The sequence below is a fragment of the Rhizoctonia solani genome, chromosome 2, assembly GCF_016906535.1.
Source record: "Rhizoctonia solani chromosome 2, complete sequence".
NCBI lineage: Eukaryota > Fungi > Basidiomycota > Agaricomycetes > Cantharellales > Ceratobasidiaceae > Rhizoctonia > Rhizoctonia solani.
Window position 1 is genome coordinate 232,734 of NC_057371.1, and position 25,412 is coordinate 258,145.

The 25,412-nt window shown below is 46.4% G+C and overlaps 8 protein-coding genes across 8 annotated transcripts; 3 read left to right on the forward strand and 5 right to left on the reverse strand.

The window, feature by feature from the left end:
- Positions 1–992: 992 nt before the first annotated feature.
- On the reverse strand, positions 993–2,726 carry RhiXN_04685 (uncharacterized protein; the record flags this gene model as incomplete). Its single annotated transcript, XM_043324501.1, has 4 exons — positions 993–1,089; positions 1,145–1,293; positions 2,400–2,535; positions 2,599–2,726. The coding sequence occupies 4 exons, from the start codon at positions 2,724–2,726 to the stop codon at positions 993–995; spliced, it is 510 nt and encodes a 169-aa protein (XP_043176920.1).
- A 1,121-nt stretch (positions 2,727–3,847) lies between these two features.
- RhiXN_04686 (uncharacterized protein) lies at positions 3,848–4,315 on the reverse strand (the record flags this gene model as incomplete). The annotated part of the gene is made up of 2 exons (XM_043324502.1): positions 3,848–4,125; positions 4,174–4,315. The coding sequence occupies 2 exons, from the start codon at positions 4,313–4,315 to the stop codon at positions 3,848–3,850; spliced, it is 420 nt and encodes a 139-aa protein (XP_043176921.1).
- A 2,256-nt stretch (positions 4,316–6,571) lies between these two features.
- RhiXN_04687 (cytochrome P450 family protein) lies at positions 6,572–8,025 on the forward strand (the record flags this gene model as incomplete). The annotated part of the gene is made up of 10 exons (XM_043324503.1): positions 6,572–6,596; positions 6,661–6,778; positions 6,841–6,977; positions 7,046–7,059; positions 7,119–7,308; positions 7,360–7,426; positions 7,490–7,504; positions 7,565–7,660; positions 7,730–7,873; positions 7,935–8,025. 10 exons carry the CDS (start codon positions 6,572–6,574, stop codon positions 8,023–8,025), a joined length of 897 nt encoding a protein of 298 aa, XP_043176922.1.
- Positions 8,026–10,151: 2,126 nt separating this feature from the next.
- Positions 10,152–11,667, forward strand: RhiXN_04688 (cytochrome P450 family protein; the record flags this gene model as incomplete). The annotated part of the gene is made up of 10 exons (XM_043324504.1): positions 10,152–10,227; positions 10,292–10,365; positions 10,482–10,602; positions 10,665–10,678; positions 10,763–10,952; positions 11,029–11,071; positions 11,129–11,143; positions 11,207–11,314; positions 11,393–11,536; positions 11,592–11,667. 10 exons carry the CDS (start codon positions 10,152–10,154, stop codon positions 11,665–11,667), a joined length of 861 nt encoding a protein of 286 aa, XP_043176923.1.
- Positions 11,668–12,892: 1,225 nt separating this feature from the next.
- On the reverse strand, positions 12,893–13,576 carry RhiXN_04689 (uncharacterized protein; the record flags this gene model as incomplete). Its single annotated transcript, XM_043324505.1, has 3 exons — positions 12,893–12,986; positions 13,040–13,346; positions 13,399–13,576. 3 exons carry the CDS (start codon positions 13,574–13,576, stop codon positions 12,893–12,895), a joined length of 579 nt encoding a protein of 192 aa, XP_043176924.1.
- A 2,829-nt stretch (positions 13,577–16,405) lies between these two features.
- Positions 16,406–17,088, reverse strand: RhiXN_04690 (uncharacterized protein; the record flags this gene model as incomplete). The annotated part of the gene is made up of 3 exons (XM_043324506.1): positions 16,406–16,499; positions 16,552–16,858; positions 16,911–17,088. 3 exons carry the CDS (start codon positions 17,086–17,088, stop codon positions 16,406–16,408), a joined length of 579 nt encoding a protein of 192 aa, XP_043176925.1.
- A 3,385-nt stretch (positions 17,089–20,473) lies between these two features.
- Positions 20,474–21,347, forward strand: RhiXN_04691 (YOP1 protein; the record flags this gene model as incomplete). The annotated part of the gene is made up of 3 exons (XM_043324507.1): positions 20,474–20,668; positions 20,726–21,006; positions 21,062–21,347. The coding sequence occupies 3 exons, from the start codon at positions 20,474–20,476 to the stop codon at positions 21,345–21,347; spliced, it is 762 nt and encodes a 253-aa protein (XP_043176926.1).
- Positions 21,348–23,346: 1,999 nt separating this feature from the next.
- On the reverse strand, positions 23,347–25,254 carry RhiXN_04692 (uncharacterized protein; the record flags this gene model as incomplete). The annotated part of the gene is made up of 5 exons (XM_043324508.1): positions 23,347–23,679; positions 23,738–23,830; positions 23,883–23,980; positions 24,035–24,623; positions 24,679–25,254. The coding sequence occupies 5 exons, from the start codon at positions 25,252–25,254 to the stop codon at positions 23,347–23,349; spliced, it is 1,689 nt and encodes a 562-aa protein (XP_043176927.1).
- Positions 25,255–25,412: the final 158 nt, after the last annotated feature.

Here is a 25,412-nt window from a genome sequence, read left to right on the forward strand (position 1 = left end):
CATCAACCAGTCTTCGAGCGGCCTCTACTCCAATCCTCTGTTCTCCACCTTGTTCCCGAAACACCCGAACCTGAACGACTCGGCAGGACACCAGGAACAGGTTCATAAACCCATGAGCGGCGGCCCGGGAGTAGGGGAGGCGATATCTGGCCCAGCTTGTCTAGGTCGGTGAACGATTCGAGCAACGCGGGTCCCGGCGGGGACACTCATGGTTGAGCTTCTTGGGCACCGGTCGGACGAGCCAGCCTCCTGGTGCGGCAGACGACGTCGACTTGAGCAGTCTCTTCCCGTTTGAGGTGTCTGCTGGGGGAGATGACGATGACGAGCGGGGTGGAAAGAGGTTAAAGCGATAGATAGATTTGTGTCTTTCTGTTTCTTTCTTTCTCTCTGTCTCATGCTTGTCTTGATACGACAACCGGACTCTATCACTCACTCACTGTACCACCAGATTTCTTATTCGCTTGTTGGGCTTCGTTTTGTTTACAGTATGTTTATGTGACAATACATGTTCCTTTGTATGTACACTTTATGAAAACAAAAGTACTTTACTCTAGTTCTGAGCTGTCGAGTGCACCTCACCAGTGTATTTTCGGGCAGAGGGTCTAAAAATACGACGACCATGGACGATCATGAGGTGCACTGTGGGCAGTAACGAGCTTATTACGTGGTGACGTAAGGTAACGTCGGAGCTGTGCTCACCGTGGGGCGTTGCGATTCAATTTACGGACGTCCACGCGATCGGCCTCCTTTTGCACCGCCTGATGACTTGACGAGAATCACGTCCTGGGCGCCCAAGTGCCAGTACCACGCCCGTTCAGCCATCCTATGCCCACCCGTGCTTTCGCCTCCACTCCTGCTCCTTTCCTCGAGTTATTTTTGGCATTCAAGCCGCGATACCGTATGGACACCGCCACTTCCACAACGAGCCCAGAACCAAGATCTAGATCTAGAACGCAGCAAATCGATTGTATCTCTCCCAAATACACAGCACTTTAGACGTCAAGCTTAACCTTGACCTCGGCCACATTCAACACAGGCGCAACAGACCCCCCATTCGCTCTCAACTTGGCAATCGTCCCGACGTTTAGGCTGTTTCGTGATCAGCACCTCCTCCTAGAAGTCCTCTCTATTTACGGCAACTCACATTCGGTAAATCTCCTTGTCCACGCCAGGAACCTGTTTTTCAAGGGCCACGACGAGATCTTTCAACGCTTCGCCGCCGCTGTTGTTGGAATCGGCCAGATGAGATGATCGATGCTGTTTTGATCGCGATTTGGTTCTTGGTTTCGGGTTCTGGTGGTGTGGATGAAAGTGTCGAGAGAGTGTGGGATGTGCTCGCCACGTCTTTTTTTAAATGTTTTTTTTTTAGGGTCAGTTCCCTCGTGCTTTAAATGAGGGAAAGCGAACAGGTGTCTTACCTGGAGACTGTCCGTTCTCTAACCCGTCGTTCAGTGTGGAGATCAGTCCCAATGCGTCATCTGCACGACGCATAGGCACAGCAGAAACCAACATTCCCAACGAGAGCAAGAGCGGGACAATGTGCATGGTAAAAAATTTAAAAAGAGAGCGTGTGGGTGCAACGAACGGACGTAGGTCAAGGAAAAGGTGGTCGTGGATCCAAGTTCTTCCCAACACATGTACGACGCGGAATTTATGGCACGGCTGAAGTAAATATTATTTCGTTGATGGTGCTGATTGGTATGCGCTTTGTCCCTTGGGTTCTGATTGTTCGGCCCGTTCGGGTGATCATGGGAGCCTTGGACTATCACCTCTCGGGGTTCTTATGGGGAGGTTCTTATCTGTCCCTGTGCATTTTAGGCTCTTAGAATCGAGCGAGTTGTGGGTGTATGCAACTTTTGAGATCTTGGATGATTCCTTGTGTCGGCGTGACGGGTGGCTGACGCGATCGTCGGTGCCGAAGTCAATGGGCGCATACTTGGCAAAATGTTCAAGATTCAACTCGTTCGCAAGAGCGCCGCCTCCAACCAAGTGAGCACCACACTCGAATTCGAAGAAAAAACTGATAAATTACTGCCACCCCCGACCGATAGATATATGACATCCTACAATCGATAGATACGCCCAGGCCCGGCCCAGTTTGATCCCATTCCCGTCGGCCGCGTTTGGAGTATGATCCCTACTTGCCTCGCTCAAAACAGCCAAGGCATCCCAGCGTTGTTCTTCAAGAATACTTGCGCAGGAATGTCGATCAGTCTATAATTCCATCCCATCAGACTCCTTTCCTCGAAAAGACAAAGAAAAGAAACTCACACTCGACTGGTCTCTTTATCAACACCCGGCACGCACACTCTCATCTCTTCCAAAGCGCTTTGAGCGCAGACTGCATGTTCCCGCCCAACGCTCCGGGACCAACACTCATCCCCTCGTGCGCAACGTACTTGATCATCGTAGCCATTTGCACCGCGATTTTCGATCTCATCTCCAGGCCCATCTCCGGGTCCGCCTGAAGCGCCGAACAGAGATTTGATCTCAACGGTTAGCCCCGTGAGTTTGGACGTGATTTCTCCGGGGGGCCTGTTCTCGAGGGGATTAACTCATCGTGGAAAAATCATTGGCGGGAAAGGAACAAAAGCGTACCAGCCTGGAGATCGTTGTTGCATTTGGACACGAGCGCGAGCGCGTCGTTTGCGGGCCGCTCCAGCGGTTTGCCCGAACGCGACAGACACAGAGGAAAGCGCAAACAACACCAGATTCGTCAACTTCATGGCGCGCGTCGGTGTGTGGTGGGCAAGTCGAAACTGAAACTGAAAAAAAAAATCTCGCGTGTTGGTTATTATGTATACCCTGCGCCAGGGAGGCTGAAGTGAATTTGTGCAAATCCTAGGATCCTTATCGGCGATGCTGAAATGAATGAATACGACGGATCATCGGCGGACCTGATGGTATGACAGTCTCGGCGTGCATGTGTATGCATGTTCAATTCTAGTTCGGTTTGCGGGTCGTGCCAGGGTACTTTTGGCTTGGGGTATGATGAATAATTGGGTTCTGGTGTTTGATACGGTTGTAATCAGTCCTGATTGCTGATGTTGTTTAATGATGATTGACTTGTCTACTTTTACGTTTTTATAAGAGTAAGACGTGGTGATGCGTATAGGGAATATTGAATCTGTGTTGCCGTCATTGGTTAATATATGATAGTTGAACTAGTAGCATCAACTATTGATCAGAAGTCAGCCACTAGATGGTTAATTACTTCTGTCAACTGTTTTGTCATTTCATTTCTTTGAGCACATATACCGACCAGAAACCACTAGGTGTTGGGCCGGGCTCATTTTTCAGAAGACTTGGGCGCGCCACACTGGATTTCCATTCTTTTGCCAACATGGTTGTGTTTTCGACATGGATTGTAGATCGGCGCTCCGTTGAAAAAGCCAATTTTATTTGATCAAAAGTCAGCCTCGTTTCCCAACTTCATAGCAACTAATCGCATGAGCGAGTTGTTGCGCTAGGTTGAGACATCGCTGCACCAGACTGGCAACCATTACTACAAAGAGTCCAGGCTCATATCACACTGCTAACTTTAAAGGTGAATCTATATGGGGGCGAAAGGCGAGATATAACTTTATGCGACATCCGTTGTCAATTCTCGGTTGGGTGGATAGATTATACGAGTATGTACTCCGAAACGAGAGTATATGACTTTACAGGGAAGCATTGAAGGTTTAGGCCCCAGTAAGGCCTAGAACCTGAGCACAGAGGCCAAGATGGTGTTTGCAAAGGCCTCAATGCCAAATTTAACAACGCTGAGAGAGCCCTTGATCAGAAAAAAAATTTACACTAGTAGATTAGATGAAACTCCACATTGGCGACGAGGGAGATGATCCCTTCAGCGCATACACCCGAGTTTGATCAAAAGTTGAAGGCAGGCGTCGATCTTGGCAAATAAGCCCAAGACGACGATAATGCCAAGTTTGGCGTTTAGGCTGATGCAAAGCTGAACAATGACACTGATGATGGCGCCGAGTTTGGCAGCGATATCAGCCTTGACAGAGGCTTCGATATCAATACCAGCTCCGAGAGCGAGGATGGCAGCCGCGCAGGAGTTAATTTTGCCCGTGAGGATGTCAATCTGGGCAAAGATATCGGCAGTAACCGAGAGTCCGGCTGTATCGATGTTAGGCTTGATGGGGCTGAGCGGTAAGATAAACTCACCAATAGCTTTGGCACAAACATCAATATCGGCCTGCAAGTTGACGACAAGTGTTGCCAACTCGCTGGAGTCGTGGCGTACAGCTAGTTCCTTGGAGTTCAAAGCTGTAGTAGGAAGTGCTGAGACGAGGAAGCCAAATGACATGATAAAGAGTATGCAAGCAACAAAGTGAATGAGTTTAAACATTGTCAAAAGGTAAAGTAATAGTAAAGAATGGGAGGTAAAGTTAAAATAGTGGGCTCAGAGGCGCGATGGGGATAGATAACTATGAAAACGATGGGGTTGAGGAATCTCCATATCCAAGTTTTTATAGTCAGACCAGGGTGTTTAAAAGTTCCAGCGACTGAATGTGTCTATTGATTAGGTTCTGTTGGGCTACATTGATCCGTAGACAACCATACGAAATAGACGAATGGGAGTGCCACTGAAAAAATTATTAGACCTTCAATCAGGATCTTGTGACTTCAACGCAATAATGAAGCTTAACCGTATAGTTTGCTTGCCATTTCGACTATTGAGCAAAGTCCGAATAGAATCGGTATTGTTTCTCGTTGCGCTTATTGGTTGTGGTAGTACACACACTGAAAGCGAAACAGCTGAACATGCTTAATTGTGTAGGTAAAGTTTATTTTATTTTATTTTACTTTATTTAGCTGTGGGATGTATATAAAACATCCAACTAAAGCTTACCTGTAGGTTTAGCCATTTACATGCGCCGTAAGAGCCTATCGTACAAATTCGCTCGACGACGTGCTCGACTGAAGAAACGTCTAGAATTACCGACCGCCTAACCTGCGTGAGCGAGACTACCTCTATCTTCGCATCGCCTTCAGCACCCTTGGCTTCGGTTACATGCGCCCAGGCGTGGAGTTTCGGGTCTTTAAGCTTGACTTTCTGACTCGGGGGGGGGTCAGGGGGATAACAAAGTCCGAGGCGCCTATAACCAAACGCCTCGACTATCCCATGTCGCGACTGGGATAGTTCTCGTTCGCGTCCATTTCGAACTCATACTACATTCCAGTTAGTATGCGATAAATGCATGGATAATGCACTTGCCCGAATAAATGGGGAATCGCGTCTACCACATGGCGAGAGTGGATCGACAACTGCCGCACATGGAATGCAGTCACCGTCGTTGGAAATTCGAAGTTTCCCCCAGCACTCGGCAATACGCGGATAAAATCAAGCCAGGCGTGGAACGTCCACTCCGGCTGGTTTGTACGGAAATAGGCGACGATGTGACGATGGGTGCGATCGACGAGGGGAAACCAGAGAGATATCTCTGTTCATTGTGTATACCGTTGCCATAATTGTCTCGGCCCAAGACCAAGTGCAATTTCCGGCCTTGCGAAAAGTCCCCATTATACTTATTAGAGATACCAGCGTTTTAGCATGTACTGCAATTATTAATTGATGCTATGTATCATTGAAATTACTACTATCACTACTACTGTATGTGATATTCCAAGTGTGTCCAGCACCGTTCACGTGGCCGATTGAAAACAACAACAAATGATATAGATTTTATCGATTAGCACATTTTCTCTTCAGCAACTTCAGTGTCGTAAATGTTAGATACTCGCCTACTATTTGGGCTGGCTGCTACCACTGGCATACTGGCATACAACTTCTACAAGGACAAGCAAACTCACCAATTCAGCCTTCCACCCAGTCCCAGATCATACCCTTTCATTGGAAATCTGCTATCTGCACCAACCGAGCATGAACATCTTGGATTCATAAAGCTTGGAGAGCAGTTGGGGAGTGAGTAATATAAGAAATTCCAGTTGTATATACCTAATCGTGCTCTTCCCGGCTCAAAAGGCGAAAATTTCTCTCTGACTATATTCGGAACCACATTTATAGTCTTGACTAACAGAGAGGACGCAGAAAACCTCTTTCATAAGCGCTCAAGTGTATATTCTGACAGAAGTTGTCCTCCAATGGTCCGGGAGCCTTCCCTGTACGTATACTTTACACTATGGGATCATATTAGTTTTTTCATTTTATCTTATTCTCTTTTAGACCTGCGTGGGGAGATTTCGCTAGCCTTGTCGGTTATGGTGACCGTTGGCGAAGATATTGACGTTTGATGAACCCCTGGCTGACTAAAAAAGCCGTGACTGCGCACCACAAGTATCAAGAACATTCTGCAAGAAAGCTCATACAGAGACTGCTGGAACATCACCAAAAGGTTTTGTCTACACACAAACTAGAAAACGAGCTTTTTCTGTAAGCCCGGTTCAATTATAAAACATGACCTTATCATAGCCCAGAATGACTAATTAGTCTTGGATGCCTAGATCTATCTCTGCTACCCTGCTTCGTTCAATATATGGGTATGAAGCAGTAGCATCTGACGACTGCTGTCCTGTCGAAACACAGGCCATTTTTTCGTTCATGACAAAGTCCTTGCTCACTTCAAGTAGGTAACGATCCAAGTACATTATTAACTAAGTCTGAATTTAACCTGCCAAATCCCGCTTCAGGCTACCTAGTGAATATTATTCCCGTTCTCAAATACGCCCCCGAGTGGCTTCCTGGGGCTGGTTGGAAACGAGATGCAATCAAGTGGAGGAAGGGGAAAGATACTTTGATCAAAGATATGTATAATATTAGGCTAAAGAATATGGCATATTGTCAAAATTGCTTATATTGATACGATATAGCTCAAAGCTCATACAGAGCACAGATGAGAGCTCACAAATTATATTTGGGTCCCTAAGAACACAGACTCTGAGTATAGGGCTCACAGACAAGGAGGCTGAAGATTACGTTGACCAAATTGCGATTACTATGTTTGCCGGTGAGTCTATCATATGCATAGGATCATCCTAGATCCAAGAACAAAGCTAATTCTATATTCAAACATAGGAGAAACAGACACCGTAAGATGATATTGTCTTTATATATCAGCGAAACACTGATATTTAATCATTAATCATAGAATGTTAACACACTCCTCATGTTCTTCATGGCGATGGTGTTGTACCCAAGTGTCCAGAAGAAGGCACATGACGAGATAGACTTGGTTCTAGGGCATTCTCGGCTCTCCAAAGTTGAAGATCAAGCTCAGCTCAATTACATAGACAGAATTGTCCAGGAAACCCTCAGATGGGCTCCTGTTACTCCCATAGGTATGCCCATAAATAACGGACTTGGTTTGATACTCAACATCACAAAACAAGCCTTCCCGCATACATGTTTTTGGGACGATGTGTACAAGGGTCATCGTATACCCAAGGGAGCCATAGTGTAAGCCTATAAACCTAAATCCATCAATGAAATGCACGTAATTAATGCAAAACAACTCTGTAGAATAGGTAATGTTTGGTTAGTGTGGAGGCGTAGACTAGTGCCTGAAACTGTGTATATCTGATTGGTATTGTGCAGGGCCATGACTCGCGACGAAACAGTGTATAAGAATGCAGAGGCGTTTGACCCCGATCGCTTTTTGAACTCTACCACTCTACCATCCCCATTGTTTGGGTGGGGCCGTCGGCAAGTAGCTCTATAAACCGAGTGCAACAACATTGATTACTAATTCTATCTGCACAGTCGTTGCCCAGGTGTTCACTTCGCACAATCATCTCTCTTCATTACAATTGCTTCCATCTTGATGGCATTTGATATTAGGGCAACTAAAGATGGAAATGGACAGGATATCCTTCCAAGCGGGAAGATGACCAGCTCGGCAGTTCTGTGAGTTACCCAGTCAACTATACAAGTTCCATGAATTGAACCTGCTCAACTCGTGATTTAGTACTCCAGAACACGTTGAATTTGAACTGACGCCTCGCTCAGAGAACATAAAGAATTGGCAAGGAATGGTCTATAAGCCAATATTATTTTGATCCTGTATACAAGATATTGCCGAGAGCTCAATTGGAATATGTGTGACGAATTTCACATATCATTCTACTGTCGAATAAACTGCAGTTATTGAATGTATCGTCTGTATGACTATGAGAACTATATTCCAATCATCCGAGGGCGCAAGCAATTGAACCGCATGTAAAACTGGCAATAGACCAGTAACGCTCAAAGTAAACGATTGCACCACCTCAAACCGAGATATACCCCAATCTCTGGCCCTGGCGAGCACTTGTTGCCGGTGTGTGGGCGATGGTGATACTATAGGCGGATGCAACCGGCTGACATACTGGAGTTCCATAAAGGCTCACGTATTCATGAGCTCTTACGAACCCTCGTTTTCTTACCTAGTGCAAGCAGGACGGAGGTTCACGCAAGACAAGTATATATTAGCAAACTTTCTAAATCATTGAACCCTTTAGAAATCACATAGACCTTGGGAGCATCTCTCCTTACCAAACAAGCTTCGCCGCCTGTACTACAGCTCCTACAGACCACAAGAACCTCATACCGTTTGCTGATGTAGAGCTTTGTGGGAGTTTCTGATATAGTCTGATAATAGAGTGGCTCTGAAAAGTCCGCCAGAGCTTGTGAGCCCGAAATGCTCGAGAAGATTAGACGAGACGCTCATGGTAATCTCGTTTATACTTTTGAGCATTTCGGGCTCACCAGCTCCGATGGATTTTGCAGAGGGGTTATGAAACGAGTAAAAGCTTCGAGATATTCGAGAGGCCGGAAGAAGTCTTTGATATTGCGGGCGCTTGTGCGGACAAGATTCCCCGAGACCGAGGCAAGAAACTTCTGGCCATCTTTGGTGAGAGCGCAATGAAATCATGTGGCTGGTACACGAATATAAAAGAACCATTATGGACTTCATCTATCGAGATTTTCTCCTTTCAACAACCGGAGTCTTTGTGAATGTCGAATACTCATATTGTGCTTGTACTAGCTGCGAGTACTTTCCTGCTAGCCTACAAGCTCTGCAAGGGTGGGAAAACTTACGGGCCCAACCTACCCCCCAGCCCTAAGTCGTGTCCTGTAATCGGAAATCTGTTTTCCGTCCCTGCGGAGCATGAGCACCTTGGGTTCATGAGACTTGGGGAAGAGCTAGGTAGTGAGTGACGCATTTTATTCCACTTGGACACCTTATACGCTCAGAGCCAGCGGCGAGTCACAGCGAGGACCTATTCTTTTAGGCTCCTCACCTTACTCACGTGACTCATTATAGGGCCGACAGCACCCGCATCCACCACAATCTTAGACAGTCGTTCCCTTTTCGCCTTACCGACCACTTCTTTAAGCAGTTGGAAAAGCCAGCCAACCGATCCGCGATCATTCCTCCCATTTTGGTGCTTCGGTCTCCCCCACTGGCGTTGCTAATGTGGCCCTGGCGGTCCCATCTCCCGTAACCGTTCCCCTTTCCAAGCCCACATTGCTATCTTACACTTGTTGCACTCTGATTTTACGTGTGATATTCGGTTTTATATGTGGAATATCCATTGCTTATATGCCATGCAAGCCAACGACTTGGATCAGAATAAATTCGCTAACTTTTATTACCATTCAACAGGTGAAATAGTCTCTTTAACTGTGTTCGGAACCACCATTGTGGTGCTAAACAACAAAGATGATGCAACAAACCTGCTTGATAAACGCTCAACTATATACTCTGACAGAACTTGCCCTCCAATGATCCAGGAGCCTTCGTTGTATGCATATGCTGAGTTTATTTTAACACTAAACGACTGTGTTCATTGATGTTATGTATCGCGTATTTCTTTAGGCTTGATTGGGGTGGTTTCGGCAGCCTTGTTGGCTATGGTGACCGCTGGCGAAAGTATCGGCGCTTGATGAACCCCTGGCTAACCAAGCAAGCCGTGGCTTCACATCATGGACATCAAGAGCGTGCTACAAGAAAGCTTCTACAAAGGCTACTGGAGCGCCGTCAGAAATATATGTGTTCTCATGAACTAGAATGCGAGCTTTTTCTGTGAGTGCTTGGCTACGGACTGTATGGTTATAATAACTCATGATAACTAACCAATCTTGGATATTAACTAGGTCTATCTCGGCAACGTTGCTCCACTCAATCTATGGATACGAAGCAATGACCTCTGATGATCATTATCTTGTTGAAACGCAGGCAATTCTCTCATTTCTTGCAGGAGCCGCACTCTCTTCAAGTGAGTGGTAATTCAAGTATAGCATTCACTTAAGCTTGCATCGACCGTCGACACATCTCTTTAGACTATCTAGTGAATATCCTCCCGATCCTTAAACATGTCCCAGATTGGCTCCCTGGAGCGGGCTGGAAGCGAGATGTAATTAAGTGGAGGACGAAGGAGGCCTTGATCAAAGATATATATATAATCGGCTTGAAAAATATGGCAAGCTATATTTTCTCCTTATTATCTCGCCAGGCTTACCAGTTAGACAGAGCAATAACGAGGGTGCTCCTGTCATGGTTGCCTCCCTGAGAGCAGATGCTCTGGAGATAGGCTTAACAGAAGACGAAGCCGACGACTATGTCTCACAGATTGCCATTACTATGTTTTCCGGTATGTCCATCTCGGATCCAACCTACACACACAGCTCAATCCTACTTGGTGCCCAACCATAGGAGGGACAGACACTGTGAGCATGACACTTTCTCCTTTCATCTACCTAGTTATTCCCGGCTTTTCAACTCGGTTGCTGATGTCTGATGGGCATGTCTAGACTGTTAACACGTTGATCATGTTTTTCATGGCCATGGTGCTGTACCCGGATGTCCAGAAGAGAGCGCAGGCCGAGATAGACTCGATGCTAGGGCACTCTCGATTACCTAAGGTCGAAGATCGGCCTCGGCTCAAGTACGTGGATAGAGTTGTTCAGGAAACGCTCAGGTGGGGTCCGGTTACGCCAATTGGTAAGGCCGCGAATGGTATATTTACATTGTCATGTATGCTAACTGAAATAAGCCGTGCCACATACGTGTTTCAAAGACGATATATACAAAAGCTACCGGATACCCAAGGGTGCAATTGTGTGAGATTATATTAACAGCAATTAGATGCGAATAACTAATTCGTTGTAATGTCGTAGAATGGGCAATGTTTGGTTAGTGCGCTTACGTTGTCATGAGGCTTCTGTCTATGCACAGATCTAATTGATCTTGTGTAGGGCAATGACTTGTGATAAAAACGTGTACAAGGATCCAGAAGTTTTTGAACCAGACCGGTATTTAGATCCTGCTACTCCGTTTTCACCAGTGTTTGGGTGGGGTCGTCGGTGAGTAACCGTATGAGCCAGTCAGTAAAGCATAATTAATAATGCACATACCGCAACCATCATGGCACGCTCACATAGTCGTTGCCCAGGCATTCATCTTGGACAATCATCACTCTTCATTACGATCGCCTCTATTTTGATGACGTTCGATATCGGCACAATTATAGATAGCGATGGGAAGGAAGTGCTTCCTGGTGGGAAGATGATTAACGCAATAGTCCTGTGAGCCCACGCCACCCAAATTCAACGCATGGTGTTTACTGACTTCATAATTTAGTACTCCAGAACGCTTTGAATTTGAGCTGACCCCTCGGTCTGCGAAGCACGAAGAACTAATAAGAGGTGGCCTTTAAGTCTATCCCCTCCCGACACTCCAATATGCATGAACTGTTCTTGAGGACGTTTGCTGGTATCTGGGGAGGTGCATGGTGTAGTATACTTGTTAAATATATTGGTTGTACATATGTGAATATCGTATTGCGATTACCCGAGAGTACAACCGATGGTGCTTTGATATGCAGAGCCGGTAATAGGTGGCCGGTGGCATGGAAAATGAATAGCCGCTAGGTATTGACACGCACCTTATTCCTAAGGGACACATAATTCTCTAAACCTAGAGAATAGTCAAGTGATACGTACGACCGTGGGCGTGGTGCAACACTGGAAAACTTGTATGATATCCTTTTACGGAAGATTATATAAAATCCCAGCCTTGGCTACAATTGTGTCGAAAGAACACATTTCCCTTCAATGCCCTACTAGCAAACTGAAAAATAGTGCAAGGCAGCCACATCTCATTGCCCAATCAGGTTGGGACCTGGACCTTTCCGAGAACACTGCCAGGTCTGGGTACAGTGAGAGCTTACGAAAATCCAATCACATGGTAAAGCATGGAAAATTACGGTTATATGTGCATGGGCGACGACTATATGATGATTGGATACGTCTGAGATACTTGAACTCGAGTAGTTTTGTTCTTTGAATAGCCATGTACTCGGGTGGTACGCATACTTAGCACTGGTATATCCCAGAAATAACGAGGGTAGGTACCGGTGTTGAATACTGAAGCCGCCGACTGAAAAACTGGAACCTTTTAAGATTAGTGCACCACAGCACTCAACTTGATGTGGGCCAATTGGAATAGTCACCCAAGACTTCAAATGATTCTTAGTCCTAGATCTTTGGTGTGATAGACGTGGGACTCCCAGGCTTTAATATGAACGGAGTACATACGGTAAAGCGAGACCCGGTGGGAAAATGCAGCTCCATGCTAAAAAGAAATAGACCATACGTGTGGTGAGTGCATATCATATGTTGACAGATGGTTTGGCCAGTACACAAGTGATGCCCCAATAAAAGACCAATCAGCGCAATGAATAGTGAGGTTAATTGCGTATAAGTGAGGGCCGGACGCATAACTTGTTGCATAATCAGGTCGAGCCGTCATGGGAAGATTCCGGTGGATAACCAAAGCGAAATGCAAGAAGGAAGAATTATATGGGTAAGGAGACATTCGATTATGGAGCTAAATGATTTGTGAATACACAAAAACTTGGGGATACACTGGTCATATAGCAATTAAAGGGAGATACCAACAAGCCCAAGGAGATTGATGCACAATCCGAGGTGAACGGAAGCAAAGACGTCAAGGGAAAGGCCAAGCTTTACGACACTATAGCATAGCCGTCAGAGCTATCTCTATTCAGAAAACTGTTGGGTACTCACGCGTCGACAATAAGGGAGATGATTCCAACAACGCAGACCTGCAAGTTGACCAACAACAGGTGAAGGCAGACGTCAATCTTGACGAGCAGTCCAATCACAACAAGCAGTCCGAACTTGGCAACGAGGTCGACGCAAAGCTTGACAATCACGCTGATGATCGCAGCAACCTGGAGCACAACCTGGGCCTTGACGGAAGCATCAATGTCAATGTTAGCACCGATGGCGAGGACAGCCTGGGCGCAAGCAGTAACATCGGCAACCAGCACTTCGAGTTTGACAGCGAGGTCGGCAACGACATCGACAGCAACTGTGCAACGGGTTAGATTACAAGTGACAGAAAGATGAGCGCAAGGACTTACCGATGGCCTTGACATCGACATCGACCTTGGCCTTGAGGTCAACAATCAGACCGAGTAGGTCGTCAGAGGCATGGCGCGCAGCCAGAGCCTTGCTCTCAGTGGTAGGAAGAGCAGAGACAAGGAAGCCCAAAGAGAGGACGAAGAGGAGGATGCTGGTGAGGCGGGTGAAGGCAAGCATCGTGAAAAGAATGCGAGGGTAAGTAAAGAATGTGACTGGAAACCTGAGAGGTGAATTAGGAAGCTGTGAGAGCTGATGGGAATGATGTTTCCAAACCCAGGTTTTATACACATAGCTCGATAGCTGGCCCAAATTACACTTGACCAAATTTGCCTTTCACCGAACCAAATTACGCTCGTCGGAAGCTGGTGAAACTTCTTCACAATTCATCCTACGGTTTTGCCCAGACCGCGCAGCCTGCAAAGGAACCTTCTTGCGCCTACGAATACCAATTGTATTACGATTTTGTTTGAGTCCGGGGAAGGATGTGATTGATTTTGTTTCATCGGAATCCCTATTGCATATTAGGGTTCTATCCACCCAGTGCCAAGTTTAGGCGCCCCGCCTCAAGGGACTCTGTTGTTGCGTGGTTTGATCCATGGCAAGGGTAGGATGCTCGAGAACGACCGTCAGCATTTCGACCTTGAAAATAGACTTCGGTTCTATTGATCCTGATCGTCCAGAGGGTTTTTGTGGGGGATGCTAACCAGAGCAGCTAAGAAGGGTAGTAAGGATACAAACTGACGCAGAAGTCCTGTTGATTGTCTCATAGCTTTTTGCAAATATCAACGGGATTCTTGTCCACGCGTATCCATTAACCAATATATCAAGTCACATAGAAAATTGTTGCAACCCGGGTAGAGGTTAGAAGGCCTGATAAGCCAAGAATCCTCGAGTGACCAAGCGTTGCTATGCTTCCTTTTGTGACTCTGGCGTAAAGCAGAGCTACAAGAAGTCCTTTGCTATAGGGGGAAAAAATAATTATAGGCCTATCGTCCACGATGTTGAAATAGTGGATCTACGTCGACCCCAGCCGACCAGTTTGAAATGCATTATAATTAGTCCTACAAGCGCCCGACTATGTGACATTCTCGGCAACACAACCACCGTCGGCTCTAATATGTTAGAAAACAATATAATATCAAGCAAGCAGGCCCTTGAGAATACATCAGCCAGGTTGGACCAGCGGCTGGTCACACAGTTTGCTTTGACTCGGCCTTGGCAAACTCACCATCGGCCATCTGTTCTCTTGCTTATTTCATGAATGCCAGTTTTCCTGCCTTATCCAGCCCTCATGTAGCGTAAAATACTCTTTCGAAAATTGGCTCAGAGCTCAAAGACTGGTCCTAGATGAGCTGAGTAGGTTTGATGTGCATAATGAGCCCCCAAACTGCAGAAAATCCGTATCACGTCTGGATTTTGTCAGCTCTCCGCATATAAAGCACGGCCTTCCATGTCCGGAAAATCCCCATTTTTGGCCGCCACCCTGTCGCATTGGTCTAGTGTGAGGGCATGATGGCATAAGATCCTTCCTGCGCAAACCGATGTGAAGGCCAAGGTAAGATTTCATACAAGGAGCAGGCCTGAAGCTAACAGTGACTATAGTGTACGTACATGGGGTCTTGACAACACGGAAATGACCGTTTAGGAATGAATGAAACTGACCGAACTTCCATCAAATGGTGTGAATTCCGTGAAAACATATAGCCACATATCAGAGAAGCAAAGTGTGGGACAAATACCATGACCATGGATTATGGGTTCTATGAAAGCGGCTAGTTTTCCAGTATTTCCTTCCCGGATTGACCGGATGTGAGGTGCTTGCCTGTGCGGCGCGGGCCATTTTGGGTCTCTCCATCCCTTGTAGGACGAGCTCCTAGCATTATAATAAATGGGTTCAATCATATCCAGCCCTCCCTTAAGCTTACACCTGCTATATCTAGGTATCTCCACATGAAACTGCAGAGCGTGCTCCTTTGCAATTTTACTTTTGTTTTTCGCATCTTTCGAGCAGGATTTATCCTAATTCAATATTTGTGATCAAGATAATAAACTTTGTCTCATGAGCTTAAGATTCATATTAGTTCTGTAATCTGTTCAATCCCACAGATGTTTGCTTTTGTGGGTTTATTTTCATCCGGTTGCGTGTCAACTGCACGTCCACAGCCATTTATTTTCATTTCGAATATATTCAAAATTAGTAGCTCGTATCACTCTACCCTATGCATTACTATCAGCAACAGTAATCATGCTCTAAGCGACTCAAAGATGGGCACTTATCATAGTACCTTATCGTTCGAGGATAGACAAGTCGGCGTCACCTTTCCTCTGCTCTAACCACCAGATCGAACTGTTACGCCTCATTTACAGTCTTGTTTATGTGGCCTCCTGTGGAGGCTGCGCCCCACATAATGCTTTTCAAGAACGTGTTGAGGCTGAAGCTTGGGTAATATAGCCAAAAACAGACTAGGACCAAAGTTGGTAAATAGTGGCGAAACTGTCTCGAACCTTGGTTCACTCAAAGTTCATAATGAAATTATGTGCGTCTCTTGTCGAGACCCATAACCCTGCAACAAAATTCACCGGTAAACCGAGTTGTCTATCCGGATTTGATGGGCCCAAGCCGAGGTGTTCCGTGGCTACATCAAATACAAATCTAAGTGGGTGCCGTAAGAGCCTAACTAACACCTTTGGAATCCCAGAAGGCAGATAAAGAATATCACCTTCATAGAGTAGCCATACCGAAATCGACAACACACATGGCCAACTAGGAAACCCTCCTAGCCATAGGGCGTCGATGAACCAAAAAAAAAGGATGGCTTGGGTTTACACACCACTTGGTGGCGGTCTTAACTACTATCAAAATGATCTTGGTGCGAATGGACCGCCCGATGAAAGCACGCAAGCATGACGGAAAGATCGGAGCAAAATGGGATAATAAAGAATATATTATAAAACACTATGCGATCCTATTACATGCCAAAGCTACAGTGCTCAAGTGCTCAGCCCTCAGAGAGAGATGCCAATAAGCCCAAGGACATTGATGCACAATCCGAGATGAACGGAAACCAGGACAGAGAGAGAAATGCCGAGGTCCAATAGACTGCGAGAGTCTGTCAGTACTTTATCACTACTATACGCAATGCTTCACTTACGCTTTGACAATAAGAGAGATAATGCCGGCAATGCAGACCTGCAAGTTGACCAACAACAAGTTGAGGCAGACGTCGATCTTGACGAGCAGTCCAATCACAACAAGCAGTCCGAACTTGGCAACGAGGTCGACGCAAAGCTTGACAATCACGCTGATGATCGCAGCAACCTGGAGCACAACCTGGGCCTTGACAGAAGCATCAATGTCAATGTTAGCACCGATGGCGAGGACAGCCTGGGCGCAAGCAGTAACATCGGCAACCAGCACTTCGAGTTTGACAGCGAGGTCGGCAACGACATCGACAGCAACTGTGCAACGGGTTAGATTACAAGTGACAGAAAGATGAGCGCAAGGACTTACCGATGGCCTTGACATCGACATCGACCTTGGCCTTGAGGTCAACAATCAGACCGAGTAGGTCGTCAGAGGCATGGCGCGCAGCCAGAGCCTTGCTCTCAGTGGTAGGAAGAGCAGAGACAAGGAAGCCCAAAGAGAGGACGAAGAGGAGGATGCTGGTGAGGCGGGTGAAGGCAAGCATTTTAAAAGAGTGAATGAGAGTGTGGTAAAGACTGTGGGTGGTGGTACTAGACAACTGAAGAGCTGCGAAAGCCGATGAGTCGAGATGCTGCTAGAGCCTGCCTTTTATATGCGTAACTCAACCTGTAGAACACACGACGCTACCCTTGTTGAGCAAAGTTATGTAAAGTAGAAGCTAGTTGTATGAAACCCTATTACCTAAATTGCTTGCGCAGGCGTGCCCCTATGGTTCTGAGCTATAACTTAGTCCCGACTAACAGTGGAATCGTTCTGCACTATCCTGAGTCTAGTTTTGTTCCGGTATGAGAGAAAGGCTCGGCTTTGTTTCACCGACATTCCTATTTCATATTAAAGTTTCGACTGGACACAATTGCCAAGTTTAGGCGACCGCTTGGGCGCCTTGCGTCGAGGATTTTCAAGCGTCATGCTTCTTTTGGTCACAGCAACAAATTTATGAAGAAATGGCGGAGAAAATAAAATTCCGTTGCCGAAGCACGAGCTCAGATCACGAATTCGAATGGGGGTTCAAGGCGCATAAAATCACGTGCAGGGTGATGGGTCAAACTTAGGATCCTTGATCAGGCTACAGGAGCTAACCATGATCCCGGGCCGCCCTGATTCTCCAAACCCTATTCTTGATACTTGATCCCAGTTGAACGTTCTGATTGCATTCAATAATAGCGTGCGGGCTAGAACGGGGTACTAGACAATCGAAAGAAGGCGAAGCCAATACAAAAGCCGAGCGAGCTCATTCAGAGGAGGCCTGCAGTATTTCGGGGATCAAGCCAAAAAGGGCTCTGCGTTTGTGCATGTAGACAATATATGATTAAGGACATTGGAGGAATCCAGGGTTGAAGACTCCAAGCTCGGAACTCATGGTTATATGCTGTACTCGCGACTGCGCTTCGAGTCACACTCGCCTTCTGTTGGTCCGAGGGCTAAAGTTTTCATTGCTTTCATCCAACACCCTTGACAGTTTCACACTGATCACCCCTCCCCTGAAGCGTACGTATTCAGACCTGAGTCTCGGTGAAGATGTGGGGGACGGAAGTAGTACAGAATCACGGAGGGAGTTTGGTTCCCTGGTCCGAATTTGCTCTCCTGGGAGCATGGCAAGTAGTTATGATATCAAGACCAGAGGCCAGTGAATAGAGTGCCGCGCGTCTGATAGTGTAATCAAATGGTTTGGAGCTGCTAGCTTCTTTTGTATCGCAGTGGTTACCCATATCCTCTCTGCTTTGTATTACTGTGTAAAGCCATATGAGAATATCAACCTATTAAAGAATCCACAGACAACGGATATGATGTGCTAGGTGAAGAGACAGTCATTTAAGTTAAAGTAGGAACGACAAGACAGATCTTCTTATCCCCTTTTGGTCGTTGCAAATACAACAGGCTCGTGCATTCAGAAAGCCCCTAGTATTATCGATAGCTGCGCCAGTTGGATAGATGGAACGATCTGGATCTCTTGATCACAACACCATTAAAATGCTGAGCGAATCAAGAGGTCAAAGATCCTGTAGAGTTTCAGTACCACTCTCTATATAGTAATTAAACCCAAATACACTACATGTCCCATCTACCAGGAATTTAATTACACGCCAAAGTATTCAGAAGAACGCATACTTCCACCAGGATCAGTAGCCCTAGACACGCGCTCCATTATATTCACCCATCATATATATTAACAAAGCTTCGGAGCATACAAGAAAGCCGCAATCAATGTTTAGCAAAAGTTCTGGTGAGTTGAGCGGGAATCGCTCTTTGCATGAGACTGAGTGAATTTATGCTACATCTATCTCATTAGAACATCGAAACCATGCCGTGTAATTCGCCGTTCCTCACAGAAATCCAAACTGGCTTAATGGCCCGATTCACTCCAGTAAATCCTTTGTCGGTAATTCTCTATAGCCCGACAGTACATCTTTCACACTCCGACCCAGAAGAAACCAGGCAATGAAAGGACCGTGTCCTTGTCGGTCATTGCACAGGATAATGGAACTTTTGGTCATGAATAAACTCGATTATCTCCCGATATGGGATGAAATCGTCACGGCGCGCTCTGCAAAATCTGCTGGAGCTCGTGAGCCAAAAATTCTCGAGAAGATTAAACAAGACGCTCCTGGTAATCTCGTTCATGCTTCTCGAGCATTTCGGGCCCACGAGCTCATATGCATTTTGCAGAGCGGACTTACTATTACAGCCGAGCCACCCGATCACGTGATCGGTCCGCTTTGACACTGACCACTCCATCACCGTCTCTCGCTTTTATTTCCTTTCTCCCCCACTCATCATTACTCTCTATAGTCAGAAAAAGCGACCACTCGACAATCAAATATCCCTCGTGTCTCAGTGCCCCATTCTTCCCTGTTGGCGTTGCCGATCCGCCCCAGCCGGCCCGCATCACTACCGTTTCCCTACCTAGCCTTTACGATCACTAGTGTACTTATCCCATACCTCCCGATTCACATGTTATATTTTCTATCTATTTACTACCCTTCCACATCCCACACTGATCACGACGCAGAGCAGAATAAGTTCGGCCAACGCCGGTCTTGCACCTCTGGATGAGCTCATGAAAACAGCGCCACCTCGTCATTTGAGTTTAATATCGGAGCGAAGATAACCAAAAATAAACGAAAATGTATCTGATAACTCGTGTACGTGTCGTCATACTCATACATGTATGGTTTGGTAGTCATTGGGTCTTTATCGAGCATGATTTTTCACAACCAACTACGGGGGATCACTAATTATAAATCTCTACTAGAGTTACGATGTCTCTTTTACTAGTCAGCCTTCAAATAGAAATTGACCATGCGCCACTTGGGCTAGATTCACATGCCAAAGGCTGAGTTACCATCAGATCCGGAAGTCTGGAGTCTGGACTGCTACTCGTGTTTACCTCGAACTCTTGATTTTGGGATACAAGACAGCGCAGCCGCAAACATGAATTATAGCTCAGATCTAGGTTCGAGAGCAACTTTCGAATATAAGCATGGGACGATGAATGATAAATCGCCATATTTACGTTACGAGGTACTTGGGCACCTGAGCATTAGTTAACACCCGGATATCACCATCCCGTAGCCAGAGCTTGGAAGAGAGGAACGTCCTTGGAAGAACGTAATTATATCCCAAATACGTGGAGTTAGTCGTAGCCGCAGCGTATTCGGCGTGTCAGAGCGGAGCAAAGCGCATCATTCAGGGCCTGGGGTGATGTCACGTGTAGTTAAGCGCCATGCGTAGAGTGATGTCACCGGATGACGCATTGCGACTCTCAGACGGATACAAAATCCTGTGAGCGAGCGCTGGAATCTTCACTACTCACACTTGAACTCCTACTACTAGTGCTCTACCAGCGTCTTACCAACCTCTAACAAGCCATGTCGAGCCCCAACTACCCCGAGCAACCCTACGACCCCAACGCGACTGCGCAGGCTCCGATCTCTCCCCCTGGCAATAACACTACCACCAACGACGCCAAGCTCCACGCCCAGGAGAAGGCTCAACAGGCACAGCAACAGGCCCAAGAAAAGGCTCAAATGGCTCAGGAGAAGGCTCGTCAACTTAGCAATCAGGTAAGTTATCGATACTCGATCAAGGTACCCAAGGGGTACTTACAGATTTGCCCATAGATGGCCAATCACCCTGCTGTCCAGCAAGCCCAGGCTTCTGCTGCCGAATACCATGCTCGTGCCGACAAGGCTCTCTCTCAATATCCTGCCATGAATAAACTCGAACAGCGCACTGGTGTTCCCAAGACCTACCTCGCTGCTGGGGGTGTGGGCTTGATGTTTCTGCTCATCAGCGTCAATGCACTCGCTGCCCCGGCTAGCAACCTCGTCGGCTGGGGTCTCCCAGCCTATATGAGCATGAGGGCCATCGAAACACCATCGGGTCGTGATGATGTTCAGTGGTAAGTGTCATCGATACGGCAACATCTCGTACTCGCAGACTGACTTGGTGTCTAGGCTCACTTACTGGGTCATCTTTGGTTTCTTGACCTATCTTGAATCGTTCGCTCTTCGCATTGTCTTGTACTACGTTCCGTGGTACTTTGCTCTCAAGACCGTCTTCGTTCTGTGGCTCCAGCTCCCCCAGTTCAAGGGTGCTGCTACCATGTACCACGCCGCCATCCGTCCTTCGATGGATCGGGCCCGTCTCCAAGCTACTTCCCCTACTACTCGCTATCCCGCTACCACCAGCACTCAGAACGCCCCCGCCGGCTACAACGTCGGCGCTGAGCGCGTCTACTAAGCTTTGGACATTGTTCGTCTCGATTCACGATTGTATTAATATTTGATTGCAATAATTCTGTGTATTCGTATGAATAGTCAATCTAAGTCATAGCTTTGAAATACATCAATGGAGTAATTCTACCATATTACGGTCCAAACTCGAGCACACAACAATAATCTAATAGGTATATATATTTCAGTCATCGGCTGGGTACCTTTATGTTCGACAATCGCCCACGAAAGCAGCACTTAGCTGTCCGAGATGATGTACTTGGCCGTATTAGTACATTCTGTACCTTGATTTAATAATGTTGCTTACTGAATCTCTGACGAACCTCAGATTCGACGGGTGCAATGCGGAGCCACTTTGAAACAATGCGAAATGACAAGATCGCAGTACCAATACAAAAGATATAAAAAAGGCCATTCACTGGAGAGTTCGTTGTGGCGGGGCAAGATAGGCTATATGGGCATGCATTTATGGGCCATGAGTAGGCTTCGATCGATAGTTTAAGTCGGTGCACAAACCACCCAATGATCTAAAATGCGAGCATCTCCCCCTGCGAATTGTTTCTTTTCAATTCTCGATTGTCAACACCTTTATTGTCGATAGCAAGTAATAGATATGAAACTTTTTTTTTCGTATTTTATGGGGACATCGAGCGGCCTTGAAATTGCTTACATTGCCTTAGGTTGCCTTCCAACCCACGGAAATAACGAAGATTAATCTAATACAGCTAATTGAACCGAGCACACCTAGGTTTGTCGATCTGACTCGAATCACCCGAAAAGAGCCTCGTCCATTGTGAAATACGCAATATAGCCCGCGATTTACACATTGAAAGCTACAGAGAACGCAGCGAGAGCGGAATCCGTGTTAAATGGACGCCACGAAAGAGTGGTGGAGTGCCTTTGAGCAGACACCGAGTTGGCGCAGTGTATGGTTTTTCGAATGTCGCGGAACCCACACGAAAATTAGCACATATATTCAAGTATCCTGTTGGAAACTTTGGGTTCCAGGTCGCCATGTTTATCTGCTGCTCTACTTTGGGTTGGTAGGAAACGTGACCGCGTGCATACATGCACCCCGAATTGACTTGGGAGTCATACAGCATCGCCCGTCAGTAAATTATCTGAGGACGATGAGTGCTTCCGGGGGGAGTAGTAAGGGACTTGGGATCACGATAAACTGCACAAGTCCAGATTTTCTGGGTGTAAAAATTGTACGTTATATGCGGAGTGCTGGCAAAATCCGACCAATATTTTCGTGCATCCCCATCCTCAGCTCGTCCCTGTCTGTCGTCGAGCTGCAGATTCGAAGTTTCCGGGTGCTGAATTCTGGTAAAAAAAAAAAAAAAAAGGACGTACGGATTTTCTGTATTTTGGGGGCTCACCATGGATCATCAGGCTATTCAGTACAGTGCCTGTGAGTAGGTGACTCGTTGATGCACCTATCCGCACGAACTTGCGCTCATCGAAACATAGACTACGCGATAGGCCTTTGAGACTTCCCGTGCGATCGAATATCAACAAAATCAGTTTTGTGTGGGAATGTTATACCAGACGAATACACTCACAGTGATTACAGTGGAGCCCCCCTCCCGCCCACTGCAGACAAGATTTGCTTCTGACCAACATCTTCTCGAAGCTCATATCAATTCAGCATGCATGGCAATAATCAATTAATACACGCGATGAAAAGATAATGTTTATGCAAGACAAAGAGTCGAGGGTGTGAAGGTCATTCTATTACATAACTCCAAACCAGGCGGTGCCGTGGCAATGGGAAAATATGGTACCAGGGAAAGACTTCATAACCTTTGTATATAATGTAGACAAAGTTCCCCATAATCATTTTCGACTTAATCAATCCCCACATGCCAAACGTGGTGACATATTACACATGTATCCCTCAGCCTGTAATCACTACTCACAGACGACATAAATATCAATATTCAGTCATCAGTCTCACACAAACCAAGTGAACTTAACTACCCTAACTATACTCATATGATCAATCATCCAATGATGTAATTCCATATTTGATCCACCCCGTCTTTTATATCGGTTTGCACCTCCCTCGCGCCGCAATTGAGTAAGACTCTATACTGATCAACGCGGGCAGCGTGCAAACCGATCAACTCCTCTATTTGACTTTTCATCTGCATAATGTTAGCCTCCTCCATTTTGTGTGATTTGCTAAAGAAACGGTCCATCTTGCTCTTGAACTTCGCGGCCCGCATGGTTAGCCTTGTTTTAGTCGTGCTCGTTGACAATTTTGTTTTTCCGGACATCGCTGATCGTTGGTCAGAAGGGGCCGCACCCCCTGGGATTATCGGCTCTCCTTCGTGCTGCAAGTCTTTTATTATGAACAGATTTCAAACGGTTGAACCGGTAGAGAACTCATACCGCTACTCTGATCTTAATGTTCATAGACTGTGTAAAGGAATTAATGCGCGCACGCAGAGCCATTTCTTGGACCTTCTCGCCAGCTTGAATTGTCTGGGAGTAGATGTTGTACCGAAGGTCATATGGTGGAATTGGTAAGGCTCACCTGCACCTCCAGGGCCCTTTTCAGCTGAGAGGTCTCTGATTCAATATAGATGCGTGTTTGCTTCTCCCATTCGACAAATGCAGCTCTAACAGGGCCTCCTAAAGTATAACGCACTATGATTAGCGAGTTATGAACGATTAAGTATATCCCACCATCTTTGCATGCCCATATTGATTTCCATTCGTCTGGATCTGAATACCAGGCATCGCACACCTCTGTCGGGTCAAGGAGACTTTTTACAGCAGCAATGAGATTTTCGACCTTGTCCTTGGAATATTGCTCCCATTTGATCTTGACCTCATCGATACGATTCTGCATGACTTGCTCGTATTCTTCATTGGTTACGTTCGGAGACAATAATCGCCATATACCACTCGCAATTACTCTTTTATGGCTCTCCAAGTAAGCTCTATTAAGAACCTCGCGAAACGCGGTACTCCAATATTCCTCGATCTCATGCTTCAAGCGCCCAACCTCGCCGCTCATACCGCGTTGGCGGCGATTCGAATCAGACTCGAGACAGAAGTTACAATGATCGGCATGTCTCAATACTGGACTTGCGTGGATAAGTATACTCGACAACCGCGATAGCTGACCCCAATCATAAGCAAAATTAAAGCTATCGTCAAGGCTCCAGTTGACAGTACACGTTTGTAGCCGAGCATTGTTTTCCAAGTCAGACTTCTTGTAAAAGTCCGTAAAGGGGCTGTTTGGCGATCTCCAGGGGCTTCTTCCCTCATTCTTTCCCAAGTATCGAGGTCAAACCTTGGCTATCGTTGCTATGCAGGGTACATACCTCTTTTCCCATACCCGCCCAATCAGAAACCCCACACGCGGTACATAGCGTCAAGGTTTGAGCAAAGAAATAACAGTTGTAACGCTGTAGAGTGTACAGCTTTGCATGGTTTTGAATCGAGCGACACACTCGGAGGATAAGCCCTACATGGACCAGCACCTTAAACTCCAACTCGATTAAACAGTCTGAGCGCGAATAGAGTGAAGCATCAAACGAAGTTACTTGCTCCATCGTATCTCGAGCTGTCACTCCGTCCCGGAATATCGAATCAAGCGGCATCTCCTCGTCAGGTAGCTGACGCCGGTCGATTCGCCAGTACGTGCCTGCTCGAAGGCGAAACACAACAAACTCGTGATAGAACGGTCCGTCACGCTCTTTACGCAGCTGTAGGGTCTGGATGTATGGATTGTTGCTATGATTGTTATACCAGTCGGTTAGAGGCTGGCTGTCCTTTCCTCCATCGAATGTGATGTTGAATGGCTCCTGAAGACGTAAGACTTTTCGTTGAGCGACAATAAGCGCGTTGGAGCTAGGATATGACGCGCCCGGTAGGCGGTCAGGTCTAATTCGAGACATAGTAGATGGAAATAAATAGAGGTCTGGGTGGGGAGAGGGTTTGGCTGAAAAACGTATGATCGATAATTGTAACTATCATATATAGTAGTCCTTTCTTCCTGTGGCTTCTTAGGCGCCTATCTATTGCCTTAGTTTGGCAAACATACAGAGTAGCCATC